We start from the raw sequence: 27,616 nt of genomic DNA on the forward strand, positions 1-27,616 counted from the left end.
AGCAGCAGAAGCAAGCCTTGTGTTTGAGGGTTGCATTTTCTGTTTCAGAACTGTCAGAGTAGAACATGAACTGAAGTTGCTTTTATGTGTGGAGAGGGTAAATTGTGAGCCAAGTGTAAAATTTACTCCCAGATACCTTTTTGCAGCAACAATCAAATCAGAAGGTTGGTTTGTTCAAGAGAAATATGGGATTAGTTGGTGTTTCCCTAACAAAATTTCTTCTGTTGAAAAAAAATCCCAGCCTCAGTGTATTTTCCCTTTTTTTGAAAGACAAAGTAAGAAAGAAAAGTTTGATTTTTATGGAAACTGTTTCTCAAAGAGTTACTCTAATCATCTTCTTCCTTTCCCTTCTGTAGTTTTAGAAAGCTGGCTTGATTTCACTGGAGAACTGGAACCACCAGATCCTCTGGCAAGATTGCCTCAGCTCAAGCGACGCATCAAACAGCTCTTAATCGACATGGGAAAAGTACAGCAAATAGCAACACTTTGCTCTGTATGACAAAAGGAAGAATATAGAAGTAAAAATAGGTTCTTTACAATGAATTTTCTTATTAGCCACAAGACTGACAGGAAGACAGCAAAAAGCTGAGCATTTATCTGGTTCTTTGCTGATTACATTAATAGGCTGAAGCTTTAGAAGGAAAAGAGGAAGTTTAGAGTCAGGAATCTGTTTTATTGAAAATATGAATGTTCAATGTCTGGGCTTCAAAATTATATATAATGTGCTTATAAATGTCAGTTTCTCAGGATTTTAACATGTTGAACAATAAATCCCCAGATATAAGAAAATTCAACAAACAAAAACTCTTCAAAGAGCAGTGCAACTATTTTGAAACCCTTGGCAAACATTACTAAATTAGCAGAATTCAGCTGACTAAGAATGCAATCCTCTTATCTTGCTAGTGAAAGATAGATACAGAGAGGGCTGTATCTTCTCTACAAGGAAGGTTTTTAGATTTTCTTTCTCTTACGAGTGTTCAGGAAAACAAACATACTAGCTTTGATTTTTGAAAAAAATGACTTGTCATGGTCTCCCTTTTAAAGTATTTTTTTAAATAGAAATCCCTAGAACAGCACCCCTAGGCTCCTTTAAAACAGAAGTGGAAAATAGTGGTCAGATGTGCCAAATAATATTAAAATCACTGGGATGAGAGTTTAATTATGACTTAGGTGAAGGTTTTTTCCAAAGTCCGACTCTGTGCCAGCAGTCCATCCAAAATTGTATCTACTTTATATTTTTTTATGTTCTGTAGCAGTGTTCAGGAATCAAGGTACAATTTTTGTCCTGGGTAGCTCTATTCTGATGTTGGCCCTCTGAAAACTTCACCATCCTCCGTGGGGATGAGGAATGACAAGAGCAGCAAAACTGTCTGTGGCTGTGGAAATTCTGAACCATTACAGGCAAAAATCACAAGATACCTTATCCAAGTTGTCTTTACAAAGTTTTTCAGCTTCAGTGAATGAAATGTCATGAAACCAAAGGCAACCTACTTGCTCTGTTAGCTCTTGCTGGATTTTGAGCCCAGGACTTCTCCTGTGCTGATAAGTTGCCGCTGTACCCAGTGCTACATCAGTGTCTGTGTGTGTATGTATATGTGCATAGCTGTGTGTACATAAATACATGCCATACACATTTCTACCTACACATGTCTAGTTTTATTACCATAGACTACAAGAACTGGTGGTTCATATTACCTTTTAACAAGCAGTTTCTAAAATTGAAAATAATGTATGTACAGGTTTTGAAATTTGTAAAATATGACTGTTAAAAGGAGGCTATTTAACTGAGGACATTAAGATACTTGAACATTTTATGCCTCATGTCTGTTTATCAGTTCTAGTTATCTGTATAAATGCATTTTAGAACCGATAGACAGTAAACTTGAATTTACCTTTTGATAAGAGTACAAGCCACTGTACATTCAAAAATTATTTAAATTTGCAAACACACTGTTCTATATGTAAGGTACTGTATGTAAAACTGTTTATTAAAACTATTCTGCATACTCTACATTTTCCACTTTTCTTCCTGATCTACATACAAATGTAAAAAAGAAGTGATTGTTATTATGTACAGACCATCAAAAAATCTTGGAATGCCTTTTAAGGATGCATACAACTGAAAAATGTGCCAAAGATGGATTATCTGGGAAAGACTTTGCAACCAGTGCATTGAACTTTCATGATAAAACCATTATTGAGAAAGAAAGCAGCGTGGCTGGTTCATTGCTAAAGTAAACCTACCCTGACCTTCCTCTCTGTCTGTCATACCTGAAGTGAGTTATCACTCCTGATGGCCAAAGCAAAATGTAAAGCCCTGTTACAGAGTGGTTGCTACTTAAAAAGTCTTCCCACTTCAAGCTTGTAGGAGACATCACAGAGATGCATGAAAACATGGAATTATGGAATGGTTGGCAACTCCATAATGCAGAAAGAACATTAGAGCTGTGGAGTTGTTGACATTTTATAGCAACTGTTAATAAATACTCTGTGTTATATAGATGATGCTTAAATAACTGCTTCAAACATGAATAGTTGGGTGACCTACTTGCTTTTGGATATGTGAGACGTTTTTATAGACTATTCACTTGCTGCATATCCTTGAATGTGGTACTGTGTGTACTGTATAAGAAAAGTGTAAATCCAGATGAATTACTTTGAAACAAAGTGGAGTCTATTTACAGAATTTATACAGCATACACTGTAGCAATATTATGCAATGTGTGTGCATGTGTGTGATGTAATATAATTGTAAATGTTACTGAAGGTGAAGGTGGACTTGGAGAGTTCAGGGGGGAGGACAGAGGTTTTATTCTTACTACAGAGATGGAGGAATGGTATCCTGAAAAGGAAATCCTAAGGTCAAAGTTGAAGTTGCTCTTGCAGCTTTAATGTGTCTTCTCTTTGTATGTGTAATGGCCTCTTAATTTACACAAATATGTAACTTTACCCCTCAAGATCCTGCCTTGTTCAGGATGGACTGTGCTTACAAAAACAATCTGTTCAGTATTTTTTTTATGTTCATTGTGTAGTCATGTATTATAAAAACTCTCCTGCAATCATTCATATCTTCTAAGAAATACAATCTCAGTGTCCATAAGGACCATGCTATGTATGATACATCGTGTCCTGCTCCAATGTTTCACAAACTTGTCTCAGTTTGCTTTCTCAAGTTGTGGTGCTGGTCTGTTACATGTGGACATAAGTTTCTGACCCCAGTCTCTCAAGTATTCAAAGGTTTGGGATGCTTTTGAGGTTTTTCTTTTAAACATAAGTCAAGTGCCATAAAAATGCTGTGTTTTGCACAGAATGTAGCCTACAGTTGGTTGCTTTGCTCGTGTACCAGTCAATCCCAATGTGATCTGGCTCTTACCAGTATTTCTTCCTAGTTGGCCTTATCAAGAGAATCTTATTCCTGTAGGCATATTTTTCCATCTGTCTTCCTGCTTCCTCTCTAAATAAGCCAGGGATGTACACTCAGCCTATTTGCAACATCATTTATTGGGGTGTGAATTGTGACTGCATTGTTTTGGTGAAGGGGACAGACCCTCTGTGAGGAAAAAATAGTATATGGCAATGTAAGGACTGTTTGATACGTGTGCACAGAAAGGCAAAATGTTTAAATTTGAAGCCTTCTGTCACTGAATAGGAGTTCTAAATAATAATACACAAAAGGGAAATGCCATTTTACAGAAGCCTCTTGTGATTTCACAGAGTTAAATGGCAAACTTTTGGAGCCTTTGAATGCCCAGCTTTTTGTCTGAGGTTTAGTTAGGGGTTTGCCTGTTTGCTTTTTTAATGGAGGTATCAGGGTGATTTCATTTCAAAGCCTGCTCCTACTTGTGACCATACCAGAGGCATCTACATCAGGAATTGTGTTTCAGTTGCAGTGGTGGCAGGAGAGCAGTCCTGCAATCATAAATGAGATGTGGTGTGGGTGCTGTGATCTGGTATGACATGATGGGGCTGCCATTGGTTACAAAATGAACATACTTCAGGTCATATTGCAGGGAATGGGTTGGAAGATGCTTCCTGTTAACCCTTTGCTTGGGTAGCTGTAGGTTGAATAGTGCCCATATTTTGGATATTCTGGCCTTAGATGCATAGATCTTTGTTCAGCTGTGGAGTGGTTTACAGTGGTAGAAGCCTGTCATTTTCTCTCAAATAGACAAAGATGGGTTGCAATTTTCTGATAGATTTCCTGTATTTGCTGGGTGGCAAAGAATTGAAACTGTTCTTCCATGGGTGCAGTAATCTTGTATGGCTGACAGCCACCTGTCTCTCTTAATTTTATCTCTGAGCTTCTACATGTGTTCATTATTCATTCTGCAGCTTGCATCTTTCTCTCCTTTCATTCTTCAGTTTTCTGCACTCTGGCTTCTGAGGTGCCTGGAGGGTGTCACTCCTTTGTTCTCATGGCCAGTTCTTCCTGGCTGCTGTGGGAAGCAGTCATGGGGAAAGGCCTCTTTGGCTCTTCTGTCCACAGCCTCCAGAGCATCCTGGGACTTGTGTACAGTTGGAGTTTGTGCACCATAATCAAAAACTCCAGGTGTTTTTGATGCCTTTCTTAAGTAAGCTTCTTCTGTCTTGTGCAATTGGGACCTTCCTCTACTCTCATCTGGCTTCTAACTTAACTAGACTTGAATTAATATTACAGCAAAACCCCTCTGGCACTGCTGGGCTCCAGCACTCCCTACCAAACTGAGGGTTGGGATGCAAAGGAGTCATTCAAACATTACAGTAAATTTATAAAAGTATTTGATGTTGTAAACCACACTATTTTTCCTTTGTATTTAAAGGGAAGCTGTAACCATTTTTCTTCACTGGAACTCTAAAGGCACAAAACAGATCCTGAACTGAACTGGAGCTTGGTGTAAAAATCAGTGAGTGGAGGATGGGCAGGACTCTGCCAAAAGAGCAGTCAGGCTGTCCCAGCTGCCTTTGCCCTGTTAGTAGCTCTGAGGAGATGCTGGTGTGTAAAGGGGGTGTGTGCAATGATGCCATTCGTTTGCAAGCAGGATTGTTTAGAACACTGGAACTATAGGTTTTTGCTCTACTGCTTAAAAATGTTTCAGTATATGCACCTTAATTTTGGAGTGCTTAATGAAGTCAGAGGCTTAATCACTTTTGAAATACCCATTGCTATTCTCACATTTTATTAGCTCACAATTTTTTTCTGTTGTACTGATTGCATATGGCTTTAGGTGAGGACTTTGCAGAGGCTGTTTGAAATGCTTCAGTAATGGTTTCTATTATACTTTGTTATGTCCTGGGCACTGGGTGTGGGGGTCTGTCTTTAGCAATAAATTTTATACACTATGTGTATATCTGTTTGTATATGGAAAACAAATACAGAGCATGTAACAATGGTGAAAATACACTGCACCGAGTGCAGACTGTGCATTTGGCAGCCATTCTGCACCAGCCTGAACAACCCAAATGAAAAATTTGGAGACCACATGGAGAAAATGAACTAGCATGAAAAATCATTCAGGACAAAAGTTCCCTTCCCTTACTCTGTGGGTGGGATAACTAAAGCTAGTTCAATTGCTGTTTGCTTCAAACAGCTGTCTTCCTTTCCTGAAAACTGGCCAAGCCTCCTGTGTTCAGCTGTAGCCACGTGCATCAGTGTATTGTCACTAAAGACTCTGAGAGAGGCAGCACTGCACTATGATTAAATCTTCTGTGAGAGAAGCAAAATACTTCCTTCTGTGATTTGTTTTTTATAATAGCAATAATGTTGACTGCATTCTAATACTCACAATAAAGGTCTGTTGAGATTGTTACGTGCCTGGGCTCCCTTTCCATGGACTTCTCTTCTGGTGAGCTAGGGATTGTTTGCATATGTTTTAAAGCATTAGGGAATCTTCAGTTGCATGTTTAGCCTGTAGTCCTTAGGTTATGTGCAGCCATTGATACTCACCTTTCTACATTGCAAGGCTTGAGGGAATCTTCAGTTGTATTTTAGCCTGTAGGCAAATAATACAATCAGTAAATTATTCACAGTACTGAATTACTTTATGTGCAAAGTAATTAGAAGATATTTCTGTTCTTGGACTGTTTTGGTGTTTTAACAATTTCAGGGTTTGAGTTTTGCAATGCACTTTATTCTTTACAGTCAACGTCTTTCAAGAATGTATTCACAGTGATGGCATCTCTTCTTGTGGGCAGACATGTGCCTTTGTACAATGTCATTACAAAGTAACTTTAATTTGCTTTTAGTCATTTATTTTAATATCATCCACAAGTTGTTCAAGACTTTACTGTGGTAGAAAACAAATGAGCCAACAATGCTGAGCAAGTTCTTAGACATCCTGTGGACAAGGGCACATATGATAAGCAGCAGATGAATGAAATTGAGCAGAATCTCAGTCAGTTACTGACATAGAAAAATTTTTTCATGTCCAGAAAAAGTAGATACGATTATTAATAATGAACTTAGAAATTTTAATTCTGAAACATTTTAATCATTGTTGAAGGGACAATCTCAAAGCAGGCTCTCAAACTTAAGATACAAGACCAGATTCAGGCTTGGAGCAACATACTGAAACAATTTTTGAATTAGCAGACTTTCTGAAGAAGAGTTTTCCTGAGTCAGACCAACCATCTGGCCAGGCCAGAGTCTTGTCTGCAGTAGAAATAGGGTATCAGATCTGTACAAACATACTATGGAATATCTGTGCAAATTGCTTTTCCTGAATGCATCTTTCACTTCTGGCAAACAGGGTTCCTTTACCAAAATTTTTTAGTCCATTAGTTTTATTAGTCACTTCACAGAGATGGGTTCCTCAAGTTTAATCCATCTTTTTCATTGGTGGCTTTTGGAATTCACATCTTTGTTGTGTGTCAGGAGCTGTATTTGTCCTTGAACTTCCTTTCTGACTCCACTGGCTCTGCACCATTGCCTTTAGTTCAGAGAAGGTTAGATATTTCATTATTGAAATGACCCAAAGCAGTTTTGTCCCACCAACACCAAGGGTTTGGCACCCTGTTGCTGTCCTTCTGTGACTGGTGGGGGCTTTTCTCCCTGCCTCAGCTTTTGTTTTTGTCAAATAGTGAATCGATTCAAGTTGCAAATCCTGTGTGTCGCTGTGGTTGCAGACCTGGCTCCTACTTGGGGTTTCAAACCAATCTTCATCCCTGGTGTTGTGAGAATAAAATACCTATTTTTCTACCTGGAATCACTGTGGTATTATTGGATAGAGGAAAACTGTTATTTTCGTTAAATAAGTAAGGAAAAAAAAGGCATTTTATTTGTCCTAGAAATGGTCAATTCCTGCAGGGACAAAAGCAAATTCAAATATTCTTACATGGGCTTCTTTAGGTTGTGTCACCAAAGGCACTTTTCCAAATGGTAAGTTATAATTTAAGATTTGACAAGTCCTGTGCCCACTTTTCTGATCTAGCCAAGTTTAGTATGGGAATGACTGAAACTTCCCTATTTTTCTTTAAATTTGAAGAATGCGTCACGTATAAAGTGAACACACTGAAAAGTGCATTATCTGGGGCTATCATCCTGTAGTCTTTTACTTTTGCATCACATGAGGTCTTAATCAGAGATGATACAGATTCGTGCTTCACAAGGTCTTGGAAGGAAATGTGCTGAATGTAAACCTTAGTTCTCTATCTAAGTGTAACAGATGATGTTAACCTTTTTTTATGTAGCTTTCTTAAGATGTGTGAGAGGCTTGTCCAACATTGGTACTTTATTTAACACAGAAAAGCAATTTATTGTTTGAAATTAATGAACTGGTTGATGTAAGCATAATTTCACAATGTTTTCTTAACACTTTTGCTTCCAATTTGCTGCCTCATTTAAGAAGCTCCCTCCAGTTGTTTTTTTAAACTAAGGTTGACTTTTCAGGCTCAAATTTGATTGGGGTAAGAGTAACTTTTCTGTGGGTACAGATGTCTGTGTATTTATATACAGGACTCTTTTATCCCTGGGCCTTTCAATATGTAAAATTGCAGTTGCACAAACTGTCTCTTCTGCTAAGAAAGTGTATGCAAAACTGGAACAATGAATAAATGTCTTCTTCTTCTTTGAGGTTTGTGATTTCAGTGTCTCATCCCACTGACCTTTATCTTTGCCCCAGCAGTTGTAGTTTGTAGTATAGATTGAGTAGCTTTTGCCAGTAGGTACAACAAAACAAAACCCTCATTTTCAGCACTAGAGCAATGATTTTGAAGACATGATAGTTGAAGGCCTTATTGGCCACAGGGACCTTTTCCACTTATTTTCTGCTTTTCATTGGTGAACTAATTTAAGATGTTACTCCATCTTTTCTCAGGTGCTAAAAATAGAGGTCAATACCATTGTCCTTTCACTGAAGGTTATGCAAAGCTTTTCTTACTTTGTATTTGATCAGCCATAGATAGACAAGTGCCTCTTCTGCTCTGATGAATGTGAATTCCACACATTGCTTTGTAAACAAATTTTTTCCTTTTTAATCCATGGACTCTTGCATCCCCTTGAGCGTTCATGTACCAAGATGTCCACCTTGGTTTGACGCACATCTAGAAGTGGTTTGAGTGATGCCAATTGCCAAAATTCCTTTTCTCATTTAGTTTTTTAAGAGACTTTTAAGACTTGGCTGTTCTTTCCAACTTGAGTAGTTCATAGGTTGTTTTTGAGTGTTTCTAAAGGAAATAAACATCATTTTGGGAATCAGCAATACATAGATATTGTGAGTTTGTGCTTCTTCCTGATAAAAAAAGCCCCTTGATACTTTGTGCTTTCCTGTCTGCCTTCCTCCATTATCAGCCTTTTATAGCAAAGAATAAGGAAGGAAAGTGAGTAGCGACCTTAATAAGCTCCTTTCCCCATTTGCTGTGCAAGGAACCTGAGTGACACTTTTCTAACAACTTTAGAAAATTGGCTAAATCAGTATCACACACAGACCCCAACACACTCTGGAGATGTTTCATTGGCTTGGACACATCACAGGACCTGCCAGCACGGAGCTGCTGCCCCTGCAGAGCCTGTCTGTGGCACTGGGCTGGGCTCTCTCTTGCTGCTCTCCTGTGTCTGCCCCACTGTATGGGGCTCAGACACAAACCTTGAAGCTCCCTTGGGTCAGAAATACATGTAATGGTCAGACTTTTCTTCTTTCCTGATTTAGCCATGCTGGTGCTAATAGTGGTTATTTAATCTGATTCTTTAGCTTTTCATGGATGTTTCCCTACAAATGCTGTGCTAATCCAGAAATTCAGTTTCTTTCTGTGCCTACTTGATCAGGGCTCTTGCAGGATCTGTCATCTTTATGCCTCTAAGTGTTGTCTTTTTTTGGTCTGTCATCTATGCTGGACATGTTCTTCATTTTTCCCTTGATCTTTCTGTTGACTGTTGACTTTGGAATTTACGTTCAAGTAACTTATTCTAGACTTAATACAGTTCCACTTATTTTTAAAAGCCTAGTCATGCTAAAGCAAGCTTGTGCTGCTCTTGGAGATCATATTTACCATATCCATCAAACACTGTGGCATGGCAGTGGTCTACAGCCAGCACAGAAGGATGCTTGGATCACTGCTGTCATGATCTGAGTCTGTGGGACAGTATCAGCAGAGTTGTTTCTAGGCTGTCTAGTACCCATGAATCTCAAACAGGAGTGCTGCTCTCACTTTTTCTTGAAATCAAGTTAAATCCAGCTTCAAACATGTGCTGTTATTATTTAAGTAATGATTTAGGGCTTATTTATCCAACCACCTTTGTTACAAGTGAGGGTGAGTTCTCATAATTCCTGGTGCAAGTAAATGCTGACTCACAGTTACAAGAGGTGGCCAATTAACAAGTGAAATTCTGGAACCAAGGAAATATTTCTCATATATTTTATGTTGAGGATCTTGCATGTAATTAGTACCAAAAAGCTTAACTTGAGAAGCTTCGTGGTCATACTGATCTTACAGCTGGAGGATGAAGCCCAAGATACAGCCAAGTATCTGTGCCTGTATCACCAACAGATACAGCCCAGTATCTGTGCCTGTCAGATACTTAGCTGAGTTAAAGTGCATGGTGCAAGTGGGAGTGAAAACAAAAGATAGAGTGTAATTGACTCTGATCCTTAATTCACTTTAGCCAGTGAGTGCATCCATCCTGTTTTTCACTTAGTAAAAAACCACATTATGAGTTATATTTAGCCCTGATGTGCAGCACCCAGAGGTCTCATTCTGCTCTGTCCCTCAGCAGGCTCAGCTCTCTGGGAATACAAAAATGTGTAATTCCCTAGGGAGCACAGAGCCTGGCTGCACCCTGGGGCAGATGAGAGCCAGGGCTCTGCCCAGGGTCACTCCAACATCCTAAATTAACTTGTTGGAATAAGTGAGCCCCCTGCCAGCCGCTGTGCCTGCTGGCCCTTGGCTCAGCTGTGCTCCCTGGAGCAGGGATGAGAGCGGCCTGAGGGCAGCCAGGAGGGCAGCTCCAGCTCAAGGGGCCTCTTGAGTTTGCTCAGAAGCCTCGTGTGCGTCACTCACCCAATTCTGTGCCCAGCCAGCAGCACTGAAGTGAGCCCATCCCCATGATGGGCACTATAAAAGGGCAGCAAAGGCTCTGTGGGGTGCACAGAGCTGCCTCAGGACAGAAGGGGATGGGGCTCCCCCATTGCAAGATGGGCTCCATCCCATTTTGCACCCTCTGTTGCTTTATTAGCATAGCAACAGCCAATATATTTGGTAAGTACACTTGTCCTTTCCTCTGCCTGTGTCCAAGAGTGACTGATCTTTGTGCTGCTTTGTGTGTTGTCCTGATGGAGTATATAATGGTCTTGAATCTTGCACTCTGCAAATGTAGCAGGTTATTGAGTGCTGTGCAAACTAAGGCTGGGCTGCTGGTTGAATAGTAAACTATCAGGATCTTTAAGTGGTCAGGCTTACCTTAGTTTGTACAACTGAATTTTGGGTGGAAAAAAACCATTTTCTCAAGGGCTAGAGGAGGAACACAGGTAAGAAAAGGTGCTGCTGCAGGGTTGTGAAGTTCCTCAGTCACATCTTCTACTTGTAGGTGCCATCGTCTAATTTAGGCTTGAACCTAAAGATATTGGACAGTCTGAGTGCTGCCCCCAGTTCTTTGGCCTGAGTTTGATAGCCCTGCACAACCAGTGATTTGAATCACTGAATGAATTAGTTATTTAACTCAGATGTCTTGGTAGACCCTCTCTAGCACTGTACAAAGGGATCTCCACCATCCCAGAGCAGCTGATGTTTGAGGTGAAAAGGGGGAGCTTTGCCTATGTGACATTGTTTATAGATGAGATCACCTGAAATTTTGCAATCTCATGAAAACTTTCACATGGTCTTAAGGGGACACAGTAAAAACTCAAGAAACAGATGTGATTGAGAAGCATTAGAAGAACAGGAACGGTCTGTAGCTGTAGAAGTTCCATGAGTTGCAAATTATTTCAGGCTGAAAAGCATTCAGAACACTTATGATGTATTTGCACTACAGTGTATGATCATGCTCAGACCAAATACTGGCTTAAGCAAACATTTGGACTAAATTGCTGTGGGCTTGTTTGCTGTATTTTTATAAACTAATCCGTGGTATTAAGAGCATGACATTCATCAGTTTTTAAAGGGTGAGGAAAGTGTCAGATCAACTAATCTGCTCTGTAAAAAAGAACTTATTGAATTTCATCATTCTACATTCTGCATCTAAAACAGCAGCTAGGGCAGCTTTGAATGCATTAAAAATTTGCTACGTGGCTTCAGTAGTTGTCCCATTGAAAACCCAGAGTACTCCTAGTAGGAATTAGCCTGATGCTAGTGCTAGAAATTGATTATTTTAAAATATTTTATGAGATTAAGAAGAAATACCTCTCCTTTTGGTGAAATAGTGAGTGACTTAGCTTCAGTAAAGGATAATTTCTCAGAAAATTTAATAGTCGTGTGTGTGGTTATGCAAAGGGCTCTTTTGTGGTCATAGGCACAAGTAAGTAAAGAACCCCAAGTACCAGAAAATTATAGCCAGGCCAGTGCAGAACAGAGCTGAGACTAACTAAGCACAGGCCTGGAAAAGGGTTTCATGATCATCTCCACCATGTGCTCATCCTGCAGCTGGCAGAGCAGTGGTTTGTTCAGTACCTCCCTGTGCTGTCCCACATGGAAATGCACATGGGGAGCAATGGGAAAACAGCCAGGGAGGACCCCTGAACCTGCTCCCCTGCAGCACTGGCACTAACAGGGGTTTGGTAAGAATGGGTTTGTGGCGAGACCACCCTTAGGTGTTTGTCTCCTTGCTGTTTTCAGAGTACCAGACTGACTCCCAGCCCCTGCGTCCGTGTGAGCTTCAGAGGGAAGAGGCTTTTTCAGCAGGAGAAGCCTACGTTCCTCAGTGCTCGGAGGATGGCCAGTTCAGGTAATTCATCCCTCCTATTAATGTGCTGCCATATGATGTGACCTTTTGTTGCTAATGGAAGTTTTACCCTGTCTGGAAGAGCCACTGCATCAGTGGACTGGAGGATGAGGGGTGCAGGAGACTTGAAAGGACTTCACTGAGCCATGTTGCAGATCCAAATGAATTCCTTGTTATGGGAAATAATCTCTGAGTAAAGATGTCTATCTAAGATTAACAGGCTAATTTTGGCAGCATTATTTGCATGTCAAATGCTTTTGTGGTCAGTTTACAATGTGGTGCATTTTGCTGTCTTCCTACACATGCTCATGGGTGAATGGAGTGCCAGCTGGCACAGCTCAGCCAAGTGACTGAGAACTTATCCACCATGGTCAGTGGCACAGTCAGGGTTCCCTCTAAAGGCAGTGAAGGAACTGAAAAGCACACAGAGAACAGTGATTTAGAGAGCAGCATGTTGCTTGAAGGTGCAAGAAGCTAACAAGTTAAAGCTGAGGCTAAGTACAGATTTTAATTTCTCTATTATCTTTTCTTTTTGCCACTGGTGGCAGCTGTGACCATTCTAGATTTGACTTTGAAACTGTCTCAAAGTGTTTGGTGAATTTCAGATAATGACAATTAGGGTTCTGTCCAATGTGCTTGCTTCCTCAATGACTTCAATTCACGTATCTGCAATTCCTGAAGAGTTCAGAGAATTACTGGAATTAAGGGCTCCCACTGATCAGTCACCAGAAATGCAGCTCTTGCCAGTTCCATTATTTGTGATTTTGAAGTATTTGATGTGGTTTGCTTTGCTTTATGGTTTTTTTTTTTTTTTTTTTTTTTAATGTCTGGTACTGACTGAGGACTCTGCATACACAAAATAAAATATTACTTGTGATCTTCTTCAGGACAGTCCAGTGCACTAGGAATGGTCTTTCCTGTTGGTGTGTAGATGAGAATGGTGTTGAGGTTCCTGGCAGCAAACAGAATGGATATCCCATATCTTGTAAGTAAAAAGTTTCTCTCTTTCCTCAGATTGGGTAAAGAACCATTTAAATCTGCATTTGAACTGCTGAAATCAAGAAAAGGCCAGCCACAGACTTTGATGGACTCTAGTTTGTGATAATTGCTATTGGAAGGTCTGGAGTTTCTACAAGGCTTCAACCTGATACACCTGGATGTCTGTCCCAGTAAGACAAATTGTGAATGAAAGATTGATTTAGTGTAATGGCTTTTGAGTTGGAGAACTTCAACCCCATCTGTGGTGGGCTTCTCTATACCCATTTTCATAACCTCAAGTCCATCAATGCCCTCATGCCACCTGGGTGAGAGACTTAGAACTTGTAGTTCTGAGAAAACTCAGATGTTGCCTCAATAAAGGACTCAGTGCCCAACAAGAACCTTCTTCTAACAGTGCCCCTCTCTGGTACCACAGGCTTGTCCTTCTGCCAGCTGCAAAAGCAGAGGATCTTGGTGAGCCGATACATCAACAGCAGCAGCATCTCCTACATCCCTCAGTGCCTGGATTCAGGGGCTTTCGACCAGGTGCAGTGTGACACAGAGCTGGGGCAGTGCTGGTGTGTAGATCCAGAGGGAATGGAGATTTATGGCACCAGACAAAGAGGAAAGCCAGTACGGTGTAAGTGATATTCAACAAAATGATGGGGTTTGTGGGTTTGAAAGGCTTGGTGTGAATAGGGACTAATAAGATTATTGAGTCCAACTCCCTGTCTTCATAAAAACAAGATAATGCGCCTCAGTGTCCCTGCTCAATGTAACCCCCTTTTAAACAACAGGGTGGTCATTCAGCTGTTTGGGGGAAATTAATACACAAATAAACATTCCCTCTTTTCTTATTAGGTCCAGGGAACTGTGAGATCCGGGACCGTCGCATCCTGCATGGGTTTGGGGAGAAGAGCCCACCACAGTGCTCAGCAGATGGAGAGTTTCTGCCTGTCCAGTGCAAGTTTGTCAACACAACAGACATGAGTGTTTTTGATCTTGTTCATAGTTACAACAGGTAAGAGCTCAGGCTTCTGAATCAAGAATGTAATCCTGCATACCCCTACAAGGCACCATCTGACTGCTTTTTTGTGGTTTTTGCTACATGGAGCCCTTATTCTGTAACTGCACATTATGATATTTTCTGTTAAAGAATGGACCAAGTGAAAAAACCTTTTTCTTCTGAATTAAATCTGCTGATTAAAAAAAAATAAATATATATATATGTATATCATCCATCCCTGCAGTCTAATTGTTGTGTCCTCACACAGCACTGGATACCATGTTGTGATCTGTAGTTGGAAAAGTAGCCAGGGCTACTTTTGAGACAGACAGACAACAGCAAATTAGATAGATGCAGAAGGAGCAGAGGAATTTGGATGTATATATGAGGTAGGAAAGGACAATTCCATATGGGAGATGAGAGCAGATGGACAAGTGATAACATGCAAAGATGAAGTTCCATCTGATGATGAGAACCTCTTACCTGTCTAAATATTAGGCAGTGCCAGGGCTGCTCACATGGCTGAAACAGCAAATGATGAACAGCTGTGCTTCAGAACACCAGATCAAATCCTTGTCTGTGGGGACAGGAAGCTCCCTGTCCTGTGGAGGAGCTGGGAATTAACACTGTGATGGAGACACAGGGATGGGCAAGGGGAGCTGATGGGAGAGGAGTTTGTTTTGGTGCAGATGTTCAGACTCTCCAGAGAAACCTTTCAGTGTCTCGTGAAGTGCCACTGACTTGGCTCCTCCGTCAGCACCAGTTTCCCTGGTGGAGAGCAGAGCACTAAACATAACATCTCATTGTGACTTGGCTCTGTAGCAGCAAAGGTGTTTTATTGTAAATGTCAGTTTTGCTGTGTGGAGAGGTTTCTTTTTTTAAAATTTAAGTTAAACTGAAAGACAGGTCTGAATGCACAGTGCTAATTTGTCAGAGCTTCAGGAGAGACTATTTTGGTGAGAGCAAAATAATCTGACTGTTTTGTTTGTTGGTGTTAAAATGCTAAAAAGCAACTACAGTGGAGAAATCAATGCTTTAAATTGACATTTTTTTCCTCCCACTGGGAGATTTGCTTGCAAAGACCTGCAAGATTTGATTTTTCTGTCTGTGTAATGTAATTAATCACAGCAGGATCATTTCAGTCCCAGCTGTCTACCTTCTAATTATAGCATTGGCTTAACCTATTGCCATCATATCTGGGTATTTCAGGTCATTAATATATTTATTTTCACACTACTCCTGCCTGAAATGTCATTATTCCTTCCCCAAACCAGGGCAGAATGTGGAATTGAAGGGATGAGTTCCACAGCAAAGGGCTGTAGCTGAACAGGGATTTTAACCCATGTTTATGGTCATATGGAACCAGTGGAGAAAATTTCTTTGGTTCCACAGACTGATTTTTAAAGTGTAGACATATAATCCTACCTCTCTTTCCAAACAGTTTCCCTAGACCTTCATAAATATTCCAGAATAAGCCAGGTGGTTTAACATACAAACACACAAATGGGGAAACTCAGAAGTTTAGAGCTAAGACTTTCCCAAACAGAAGACTTCCACAAAGAAAGGTGAGCCCAAATTTCCTGCCTCACCTGGAGGGCTTGGCTGCTGTTACTTTTTCTGCATGGACTGTGTTCAGGTCCTGCCTGGATAGGCAGCTATATAGAACACCCTGTAGCAAATTGATGGGAATTATCAAAAAATCAAAAGTCAAAGAAGATTTTTTTTTACTTTCTTGCAATAATCAATAATGAGTAGTCTTTGCTGGAAGCCAAGAGCAGAGACTTATATTCTGAAGGCCAAAAACTTCACATTTATGTTTTCCTGTATTTTTGAGTGTGAGCATTCTTGTTGAAACATATAGAAACACTAGAAATTTACCCATAACTTAAATGCAGTCACAGTTGGTTTGGACTGGCTCTGAAAGATGAGGAATTCTATGGTTTTGCTACTCATCTTGATGGCTGTGGTTAAAGAGTCTGAGAAAATAAAAAATGTGGTAAGAATTGGGTTTTCCACATAAGGTGAGAAAAGTTTTGCCCTCTTGTTTGTGTGGGCCTAATTTATATCTGTTTGTAATTTATTTAGCTTTACTCTCCACTTGGAACAAAAATAACCAGAATGACAAGATGTGACTACACATCTGCCCCATATAAAGTAGTGTGTGTGACTTTTTAATGTTGAAAATGAAAGAAAGCAGGATGCAAATTTTGCCATTGAATCCTGTGTCACTCAGAGGTTGAGATGCTTGAGGTGATGAGCTCCAAGGACATGAGCAATGCAGAAGAAAGATCATATTCCTGACTAGGAAGTGGGCAGTGCATGATAATCCAGGGCAGCTGAGAGGTCTTAAAATACCCCAAGCTGTTCATGCCTGTCTGCACATGGAACACTACAGAAATCAGCTATTTATATGTTTATACCTTAAATTGTATTGTTTTCATGCTGGCAGAAGTCCCTCTGTGCCCTGAAGTGTGACATTTTGATCTCTCTCAGCATGCCAGTGTCAGCAGTGGAGCAGGATTTGACAATCCAAAGTGGAGGGACTCAGTCGGCTTTCAATTTGTAGATGTGGAAGGGTGCCAGAGCAAAGCAGCACTAGACAGGGATGTGCAAATTCTGAGACAGGAGCACTGCTGGGACAACCCTGAGGTTACAGCCCCCTCCTCTGACAGAGGTACTGTTGCTGTGGGCTTCCCCAAGGCTGTGCTTTGATGTCCTGTGGAAGCAGAAACATCTTCAGCTCTCCTGACAGGAGGTAGTGGAGCTTCCAGGAGTGCCCTCTCCTATGAAGACAGGGTGAGAGAGTCCCCCCTGGAGAAGAGAAGACTCTCAAGGGACTTTACAGCACCTCTCAGCACCTCAGGGGAGCTACAAGAGAGGTGGAGAAGGACTTTTAACAAATGCAGTAGTGTTAGAACAAAGGGGAATGGCTTTGGACTGAAAGAGGGTAGGTTTAGATTTAGATATTAGAAAGAAATCCTTTCCTGTGAGGTGCTGAGGCACTGGCACAGGTTACCTACAGAAAATATGGATGCCCCATCCTTAGGAGTGTTGGAGGCCAAAGCTGGATGGGACCCCGAGCGGCTTGGTCTGGTGGAAGTGGCCCCTGCCCATGGCAGGGGGGTTGGAATTAGATAGTTTTCAAGGTTCCTTCCAACCCAGAATATTCTATGATTCAGGCAAAGTCTTGGAGGTGGCAATGACCCCTTGCTCTGCTCAGCTGAGCACCAGCTCTGAGCCAGACAAGCATTTCACTGCTGCTCTCAGGCTACTCATTCTGGAGCATTCCTGAGGCTGCTGGAGTGTGGCACTGAATCCCTGGTCACAGTTCACAGGGAGGCTGTGAACTGCTTTTCCCCAGTTAATCAGTGCCTAATCCACCAATATTCTTATTGCTGAGTGTCCATCCTTGGAAAAAACCTAATTTGTGTAACTCTCTGGAGGTGTTGAGCAGAAAATCCCACTTCCTTGTTATTAGGTTTTTCCAAATAAGCTACATGCAGCTGGGACACCACACCTTTATAGTATTTCAGGGTAAGGGGATGTGTCCATAAAATAATATGATTGTTTTAGAGCTTGGCACTTTGAAACTAGAACTTGAAACTTAGCTTTTGCTTGGAGAAACCCTAGGATGTCTGTCAGTTAAGACCACATTTATTATGGTGTTTCTAGCTTGGACCCTATTAAGTTTCTTTCTTAAATAATTGCTTTGCTGGAATCTGGCTGTTGTCATTCCTAGAATATTACACTGGAAACCATCTCTTTGATCTCCAGAAGCCAAAGTGATTCTTGTTTCATATTAGAATCCCTTTCTCCTTCTCCTTAATCTGTTGAGCCATGACTTGAAAATGAAAGATATTAGCAAGGTTTTTATCAGCTTTTGTACTTAATTCAGTGCAGAAATTGTACGTGGCATGTAAGGAAGGGGAAGCAACCTGTTTTTTTAGGCATTCTGCCATCTCATGCAGATTTGTGGAAGGAGCTAATGAATGGGTGTTGTAATAACATTAAGCCAACGCCCATCTATTTTACACTCTTTGACAGGCTTCTGAAGATGAGAATATAATTGAAAGTGAGTTAGATGCTGGGTACATGTTTAGGAGGGCTCAGAAATCTGTTTGAAGGGAGATTATCCACCATTTGTTTAGAAAAATGGCATTTAGGAGAGTTGCTATCCTGCTGAAACAGCACTCTGGATCATGTCAGAGCCTGGTTGCCAAAAGGAGACCAAAGCCTTTTGTATTGGCCTTGTGCTCTGCAGACATCCTTCTCCCATGAAATCAGGAAGGAAACAGCTGATTCTTTGTTGTGGTTGATGGGGCTCCCTGGGCTCTTCACAGCAGGCTGCTTTTTATTCCAGGCTCCCAAGGGCTTTCCAAAAATTCAGCTCGGTGAGGGAAGTGTTCCCGGAGATCTCTGGGTACTGTTACTGCGTGGACAGCCTGGGGAGGGAGTTAGCAGACACAGGTGAGTGCCTTCCAGCATCTTATCCTCTGATCTGGGGGTGTTGAATTCCCAAGGGAAGGGACAAATAACAACTGTCAGTCTTCAGGTTCATTTGTTAGTTCAATTTCACTCTTACAAGGGGTAAGAACAATGTGACTAGTGTAATGCCCATGGAAAGGGCTGGAGCTCACTAATGAAATCCCACCCTTTTGAGCAGAGCTCAGCAGCAATGAGTGGAGTTGGGAGCTAATCCTGTCTTCTTTGGGATGTGGAATGGGATTTCTGAATGTCCACTTTCTGCCCACACTAGGGAGCTGTGTCATATTTGGTATGTCCTATTAGCAAATACAGAGGAATATAAAGGGCCTGAAGAACGAACTCGTTTCTTCTTGCTTAGGTAAAATCTAGAATTGTTTGGGTTGGAAAAGACCGGTAAAGAACATCTAGTCCAACCTGTCTACAGTGGGCAGGGACATCCTCTTCTCTCATAATCTCAGGATTTAGGCATGTTAATAGTTGATGGGATGCTTTAGAAGAAAGAATGTTCTTTTTTCAGCAAGGAGGAATGAGGAGGTTGAGAATTTACAGACCTTCCTTAGATACTGTGGTTTTAATTTTCAATTTTTTTAAAGGGAAAAATACAAAGTACAATATCTTGAAATTTAGATGATAGACAAGAACTTCAACATTTAATCCCAGAAAAGAAAGAAGTACTCAAGATATCTGTGCACTCAGAGAAACTACTGAATGTCTTGGTTTTTAGTATGCAACCAAAATGACTTGTAGTTGGTTTTGGTAACATCCAATTCCATTTTGGTAACATCCAATTTCCAAAATTCCATCAGTTTCTGTACTGCAGGCTGAACCTAACAAAACCAGACTATAGCCAGGTATGGGATGTTTCTCTTGCTTGTTTTGGTAGATGTCAAGGCATAAAGGTGGTGCATGGACACCCATCCCTGGGTCCAGGGTGTGGTGCATTAGGGTTATGTAGGGTTATAAGGGTTATGCCAACTTCACATTTGACTTGTTTAGAGAACTGGATTTATTTTACCTGAGAATCTCCCAGCTTTGCTCTTCTGGGGTAATGGTGACTTCTGTCTTAAATGGAGTCCCTGTGCTAAAAGTCTGTCTTTCCCAGGCCTGGAGCTGCTGCTGGATGAAGTTTACGACACGGTGTTCTCAGGGCCGGAGCCTGCCCGCACGTTCACGGAGAGCAGCATCCATCGGATCCTGCAGAGGAGATTCCTGGCAGTCCAGCTGGCCACCTCTGGCAACTTCAGATGTAAGTAGCACCCAGGAGATGCCCTGTAAATCAGGTGGCAGTTCTGGAGCTTTTATGTGACAGCTACTGTTGGGGAGAGTTGTTCTAAAAATGTATAATTTCACATTTCCAATGCAAGAATCACGGTCGCTGAATTGCAGATGGCTTTTATCCTCTGCACTGAACATTCTTTAGAAGCAGATTTTCCCTGTCTCTGATCAATGCTTTCCCACGTGCCTGCAGATCACATTGTTTGAAATCCCATGAACTCTCTGTATCTCTTGCCCCGAGATTACGGAGATGGATTTGTTGATTTATTAAATTAAAAGCCTGAGAAAATGCTCCCTCATTTATGTTGGTACACTCAGAAACAGGAAGGATTTTACACTGACCACAACACACTCCACTCCCAGGAGGCCACACAAAAGTTTGTAGAACCTTGGTCAGCAAGGCTGAACTTTTGGATCTGCCCTTGGGCCCATTCCTTCCCTGGTCAGGACAGGCATGTGGGGAGAGAGTTTCTCCACCTACAGGCAATGAACTCTGCAGGACAGGAGGTCAGGTACCTCCTCCCTCCTAGACCAGAGCCCAGTGCAAACTGGGAAGAGTTTGAATCTCCCATGTGATACTTCATCCTCCCATCCAAATTCCCAAACTCCTCTGACATTGCTTTCTGAATCTTGCTAAGGAGTTGCATCACCAGAAATATGAAGCAGATATGATGTCAGTCTTTTGGCCATATAGTCACACAGTTTTCCTGGCTTTGGGACAAGCTGATCCTTCTGGGGAGTTTTGAAGGCATCTTCCCTCTGCACTGCACAGTGGTTCTGGCTTAGCTCTGGCTGTGGCTGGGGCTGCAGCAGCTGTCAGCACAGATCAAGCTGTACCAGCCACAAGATGGAGATGTGACCTCAGTCATCAGCCACTGAGGGGGATGCTCTGGTGACTTAGGAAGCTCTCGCACTGTCACCTGAATCCACTCAAACTGGGGAAGCTGTCAGAGTCCCCTGGATGAACAGGTTGCTCTGACATGGTGCTCTCGCTGCCTCACTCAGGTAGCTGGGTGTAGCTGGAAACTTCTTGAAGTTGAGAAGTGTTTAGGCTGTAGGATTTCAGGTTAATATAAACAAGCAAAATTTCTGTTCAGAGGGTGAAGTCTTGTATTGGAGAGATCATATCCCAGAAAATTTACTTGCTGGATTTTTGCCCTCTTTGCTTTTAAGGCCAGTTTGACAGGAAAAGGATCTTCAGATCCCTGCAGAGGGAAATGGAGAAATTCTCAGCCCAAATTTCCACAGTCAGGTGCAGATCTGTTTGCCGGAGCAATGCTTCATTCTCTTCAGAAACACTGAAGTTTGCCTTCAAATCAGTTCCCCAGGCTGTACATCTGTCTCTGTTGACCAGCTTTGCTTTTGTACAAAGGTCTAGAGCTCCCCCAGCCTCCAGCATGGTTTCCTGGGAGAAATATTCCTGCTCTGCCTACTTGCAACCACGGCTGAAAAATGTGTTGAGGCTTTATCTTCTGTTTAGTTTTCAGAAATTGTCACCATTAGGTTGGATGTGACATACACACGTGATCAGGGTCTAAGAAGAAAAAGTTTTTTATTCTGTGTGTTCTCCTGCTTATATACTTTTAACAAAGTGTGATCTTAATTCATTAACTACATCACAATAACTTATTATATTCATTGGTGCAAAGCAATTAAAGTCGATGTAATTGGCAAAAGTTTTACAGAAATTTAATAAGGCACATATACACATCTACTGATGCACGTAGTCTAGCTTACAAAAATTTTCATGTATCTTTTCTAATCTGTTTCCATGCTGACAGCCTTGTCTTCTTCCTTGCTATGGATACACTTGAAATTCATCAATTGTTATTTCTTCTATTAACTCAGCTTTGCTTGCAAGCCAGCTGTCAAGCCCCTCCATAGAAATTAATACCTACAGTGGAAAACCGCGGGGCAAATTCTTCATGGGAAAAGAGGATGGAGAATTCACATTTTGAGCTAGTAGTTGATGTGCCACTGGAAGTGATCAGGAAGTTAAATTCTCTTTCCTCATTTTTTTTTCTTCCCAATCTCGGAATCTCTGCTGGTCAGAGTGACCCTGAGATACATTAGAAAGTCTCTTTTCCCATCCTGGCAGTCAAAGAAGGAGCCAGAACTCTTCAGTTCTCGTTCTCAAGGTTGTTTATTGTTTCTTATCTATAAAATTCTTTCTCCTGGCCTGCTGAGGTTTGCTCAGCAAGTCAGACAGAGGCACTCTGACTGCCTCAGAGACAGTGTTATCTTTTATACTAAAAACTACATGTACATTATTTACCATAACTTCCCAATACCTATCACCTATGTTAGACAGTGAGTTTCTATTCTAAACCAATCTAAAATTGCCAACATCACCCAGAAGATAGAGGGTAGGAGGAAGAAGGTAAAAGGCTAGGAAGAAGAAAGAAAAATTCCTCCATCTTGGGACCCCGAGCCCCCATACTAAAAACCTTAAAAATCTATTTTTCACCCCGTGACAAACTAACTATTGTTCTACTTAAACTTTCTTGACTTGCAATTCTTCATATAAAGGTTGGTAATTGTTTTTCCATGAGTCAGCATCAAAGGCACAAGGGTCTTGGGCTCTGTGCCAAGGTCTCTGAGCCCCCTGTCACGGTCTCAAGTCCTCCAGGGAAGCCAGAGGAATTTCCTGGGTTCCAACACCCAAACAGGCAAACAATGGGATCAAACAAAGGTGGCTCTGAAACTTTGAGCTTTCCGTGCTTAACACTTGCTGTTTTCCCTGCAGGCCCCTCGAGGTGCGAGGCTGAGCGCTCGGCAGCGCTGCGATTCCAGGAGCCCTTGGTGCCATTCTGTGCAGCCAGTGGGGCCTACGCGGCCCGGCAGTGCCACCCGCAGGGCCCGTGCTGGTGCTCAGACAGCCGCGGCCAGGAGGTGCCGGGCACACGGAGCCGTGGCCAGCTCCCAGCCTGTGGTATGTATGAGATTGGCCAAGGGAAAAATCCCTCAGTGTCTTTAGCACTGCGCTTCCAGCAGCTCTTGGTGCCATCCTGCACGGCCAGCGGGGCCTACGTGGCCCAGCAGTGCCACCCGCGGGGCCCATGCTGGTGCTCAGACAGCCGTGGCCGGGAGGTGCTGGGAACACGCAGGCGAGGCCAGCCCCCAGCCTGTGGTACATACTGAAATAAACATGGGCAGGAGACCTTTCTCCTTTTAATGCCTTTATTAAAAGTGATCAGCTCTGGGAGGGAGAACTGGCGGGTCCGCGCTTACGGCGCCGCTGCTCCCAGGAATGGCACGGAGGAGGAGGAAGAGTGCAGCTTTGTCCACTGGTCTGTGGGCAGAGCTGGGATCTCATGAGATGCTCCTCATGAGAGCATCAGGAGATTCCCTGCTTTTCACTTCAACATTGGAGGTATTCTGTCTAGCCAACATCATTCTTAGGGTGAGGGATAAAAAGGGTCTTAGCAGGTACTAGATTCTGTTCCTCACGTCTAGACATCACTTTGATTTGTCAATTTTGTGTTGGCTCATTGTTTTTAGGGTTTTTTGGCTAGGTTTGGTGAGGGGCTTCTCCTGTTGCATGCTGGTTCCTAGGTCATTTGCATGCTAACTCCGAGGTCTCCTCCTCTTCACCTTCCGGGTGCCATCCTCCAGGAAGCAGCAGGGTGTCACTCGACAAAAGGGGGAATTCTTAACCATAATGACAGGTAGTTAATGAAAATGACAGGTGATTACAATGACAAACAGTTAGAATTCCACTCTGGCAGCAACTGGCCCAACCTGTGAACTCTGCAACCTTTTGAAAAAATGGGCAGCTTTTTCTACTCATAACACATATGAGATTGGCCAAAGGAAAAATCTCTCAGTGTCTTTTGAGATAAATAAAGGGCAGGAGATTTTTCTCCTTTTTAATGCCTTTATTAAGAGTGACCAACTGGAGTGGGGGCCCAATGGGGTCGCGCTCACACCACCGCTGCTTCCCAGAGTGGCTTGGAGGAGGAGGAGGGGGTGTGCAGCTTTGTCCACTTTGCACAGCAGCAGAGCTGGGGATTTCATCCTCATGGGTGCAGCAGGATTTCCATACCCCAATTCAACCTCTGAGGTCCTCCCTCCTTAGACGTCACTTAAGTTGTTCAGTTCTGTGGTGGCTCGTTGTTCCAGGGGTTTTCTTTGCTGAACTTGGTGAAGTGTTCCTACTTTTGCATACCAGCTCTGATGTCACTTCCTCCTCACAGTCCTGGGTGCCATTTTTTAGGAAGTAGCATACATGAAAACCTGACCCTATGGAGAGGGAAGTCCAACAGGTAATTGACAGGGGATGAACAACAAGTAATTGATATTCAACAAGGTAACAATAAGGACTGGTAACAGTGGGTTTAACTTTATCAACTATGTAACTTTTGATAAATAGGTGTTTTCTTATTCATAACATCTTTAGATGGGAACAGAGCAGACCAGCTCCTTTCTCAGCTCTGACAGATTCTGGTGGTCAAAGATCCTGGAACCTCCCCAGGGCTAAGAGTCACATTCTAATAATTTAAATATCATACTGCTTTTATTTTCTGTTGTGATCTTTTAGTTTTGCATGCAGCAAGGCTTTTCTTAGCATCTCTGATATCTGGATATCATCCCCACTTGCACAGAGCCCCTTTGCCAGCCAGACTCCTGATCTAGAAGCCACCCTCAGTGAAGCCATCACAGGGATGTTCCCCTCCAGGGAACTGGCTCGAGTGGCACTGCAATTTACTGCCAATCCAAAGCATTTCCAAGAAAACCTCTTTGGAGGAAGGTTCTTGAAGAATTTGATCCAGTTTAACTTCACAGGGGCGCTTGGCACTAGTGGGAAGTACAGCATTGGCCAGTTTTTCCCACAGGAGGATCTGTCAGAGATGGGTAATGGGTAATGGCCAAGGCCCTCTGGAGTCAGCTGAGGCATTTTCACTGGACTCCAGGAACTGAGGTGTTAAGTGAGAATATCTTGGGTAATATAAGAAAGCAAGTGATGGTGATTTTGTGTTTTGCCTCCTTTCTTTGGTGAAATGCTGTGGAATTTCATCTCCTATTCTGACTGTTTTTTCTTCCAACTCTGTCACTGTAAGTTTTGCCATGAAAACTGCCAAATTCTGTAAAAAACCACCCAACAAACAATTCAGAAAAGGTGTATAGGTTAGGGCTTTGAGAGATTCCACAGAGAATACACCATCAAATCACTGCCCCAAATGGAAATGACAGCAGAAATGTGCAGGGGCTGGGGGGGGAGGAGGAAAGTTAAAAACCTTTGCTCCGAAGTGCATTGCCTAAATATTCAGGATTGTGCTGGAGGGCTGGGGCATGGGGTCTTAATGTGGGGGCTGCCTTGGGGAAGGCAGTTGCTGTGTCTGTGAGACACACACAGCTTCCCATGCAGCTGAAAAAGGAGGAATCTGCCCTAGGTGTCACATCTCCAAGTGCTCAGAGCACTCTGGGCACACACAGGCTTGCTGTGAAATGAAAACTTCAGTGTGCCTTCAAGGCTGATCACCAAGGATATTACAAGGGAACCTCTGAGAGTCCTTGCCATATGTTGGAGCTGGTTGTTTTCTCTTTGAGTATGCTTTGCTGAGCCCTCCTCATAATTTTTTTGGGAGGGAGTGAAGAAAGGGGGGCAATGACTTCAGGCTGCTTGCAGCTTTTATTGGCAGACTCAGGAAATTTGAGCAGGGAAAAATTTCTGCAGAGGTTTCACAGATTAACTCCTGAGAAGGTATTTCATGAGGTTATGGCTGAAGTCTTCAGACAGCTACATGCCATGTATGTGTCTCCAGTTCTCCTCTGTTTTATTTCATGTTCAAAACCCATGTAGATGTGGTACTTAGGGACACAGTTTAGCGGTGGACCTGGCAGGGCTGGGTTAATGGTTGGACTCAATGACCTTACAGGTCTCTTCCAAACTTAATGATTCTGTGATTGTTTAATGTCTTTGGTTCTCACACTCAGCAGTGTTAACACTGGAGGAGTCAGAGCACCAGTCAGTCCTGATGGGGACGTGCTTCTTTTCAGACCTTCTGCAGTAGATTCATGCCAGCAGGGCCTTTGGTGTTTATTCTTTCTTCCTCTGTTTTGATTTGATTCAGCAGTGGGTAGGAGGGGAGAGTGTTTATGACCCGTGATCCTACATTTGTTTCATATTACTGTTCTTGTGGAATTGTGGCTTACACTAATTTATTGGCCCTCTGAGGAATGTGCTTCATCCCTCCAACCACCAAGAGCCAACACTGAAAACAGAAGGGGCCCATCCTACAGAAAGTTCTTTTACAAAGGAACTTCTGGGAAGGGGCCCTCAGCTCCTGTCAGGAACTGCAGAGCACGACAAGGGTGCAAAAGCAGGAGTGAGAAAGATGTCAATCACAGAACATCAGATGACTTGCTTATCTTTTTAGCAGCTTTTTAGGTTTCCAGCTTTTATCCTTATTGTTAACAGGATTTGTGACTGCTTTATCATATTGCTTGGTTGTGGAATAAATGGAGATGGAGTGGGAAGCCCAGGGGAGCTGGTGCTGGAGCAGACTTAAGCTGCTTATCCATCTTGTCCCCTACAGGGACAGCAGTGGTGCTGAGTAAGAACGACTGAGAAGCATGGAAAATGTTAAAAACAACTTCCAAATATCCTCCTGCAGGTGGGAGATGCCCCAAACTGGAGGCTGAGTCAAGATCATTGTTTTCATCCCTCCCCTCCCTCCCTTCCAGGGATTTGCCTAATTGCCCTCTAACCTTTTAGCCTTCCTAGAACTCTCTGGAAATAAATTTCATTATCATAATTATGTGCTCTACATCTGGACTTCTCTGTACTGTGAGAAATACTGAATAATAATTGTCTATTGTGAATGATGTGGAGAATCCTGTTTTTTAAAAACCTTTTCCAATATTTTTTTGTCCAGGCTGAATGTTCTCTTGTACTGGAAAAGCTGTTCTGTCCTCAAAATATTTTTGTCTCCCCTTCTCTATAGTTCTGCTACTTTTGCCTCCCTTGTCTATAATTCTGCTCTCCAAGGACAGGTAACTGTGTGGCACGTGAGTTAAGCTGCTGTGTGCATTCCAGACATGCAGTCAGTGCCATAACCATGCTGTCTCTTTGCTTCTTGCTGTCTTTATATTTACCAAGTCTTCCCTTATTGCTGTCTTTTGAGCCCTAAGCTTTGTCCTTTTTCACTGGTGTGTTGCATCCTAACTTGTAGCTATTGCTGCCTGTGTATCAGTGCACAGATGGGGCTGGATGCAGCTACACCTGGGACACAGCTTAGCACAGGATATGGGTGCCCAAGGCCACTGTTGGTACCCTCAGTACGCTGACATTGGACGTTTTTTGTTGAAATTCTGTTATTTTTTCCCTTAGAGTTCATTCATTAATGCCATCTGATCCTTAGCACTCTATTACTGCTAATTTTAACAATTCATTTTCAAACCTCTTGCAAGGAGCACCTCACTATGAAACTGAAGATCTAGTTAGGAAACATCCATAAATTTCTCATTGGTGGATATTGTTTAAAATAACTTTGTGTTCTTCCACAATCTATTTCTCCTTCTAA

General features: G+C 42.3%; 2 protein-coding genes across 9 annotated transcripts in view; both read left to right on the top strand.

Moving 5' to 3' along the window:
* Positions 1-5,786, top strand: part of PHF20L1 (PHD finger protein 20 like 1) — a 57,379-nt gene extending 51,593 nt beyond the window's left edge. For all 8 annotated transcript variants that reach the window (XM_066566626.1, XM_066566643.1, XM_066566648.1 and 5 more), the window contains one exon: positions 357-5,786. In XM_066566626.1, coding sequence (XP_066422723.1) covers positions 357-499 — 143 coding nt within the window. In that variant the 3' untranslated portion in view covers positions 500-5,786. The remainder of the gene's footprint in view (positions 1-356) is intronic.
* A 4,797-nt stretch (positions 5,787-10,583) lies between these two features.
* Positions 10,584-27,616, top strand: part of TG (thyroglobulin) — a 148,069-nt gene continuing 131,036 nt past the window's right edge. Inside the window, exons 1-8 of the mRNA XM_066566615.1 lie at positions 10,584-10,668; positions 12,241-12,349; positions 13,234-13,331; positions 13,761-13,964; positions 14,186-14,345; positions 18,691-18,797; positions 19,918-20,061; positions 22,837-23,022. Coding sequence (XP_066422712.1) covers positions 10,584-10,668; positions 12,241-12,349; positions 13,234-13,331; positions 13,761-13,964; positions 14,186-14,345; positions 18,691-18,797; positions 19,918-20,061; positions 22,837-23,022 — 1,093 coding nt within the window. The remainder of the gene's footprint in view (positions 10,669-12,240; positions 12,350-13,233; positions 13,332-13,760; positions 13,965-14,185; positions 14,346-18,690; positions 18,798-19,917; positions 20,062-22,836; positions 23,023-27,616) is intronic.

This window comes from Molothrus aeneus, chromosome 1, assembly GCF_037042795.1.
Source record: "Molothrus aeneus isolate 106 chromosome 1, BPBGC_Maene_1.0, whole genome shotgun sequence".
NCBI classification, from domain to species: Eukaryota; Metazoa; Chordata; class Aves; order Passeriformes; family Icteridae; genus Molothrus; species Molothrus aeneus.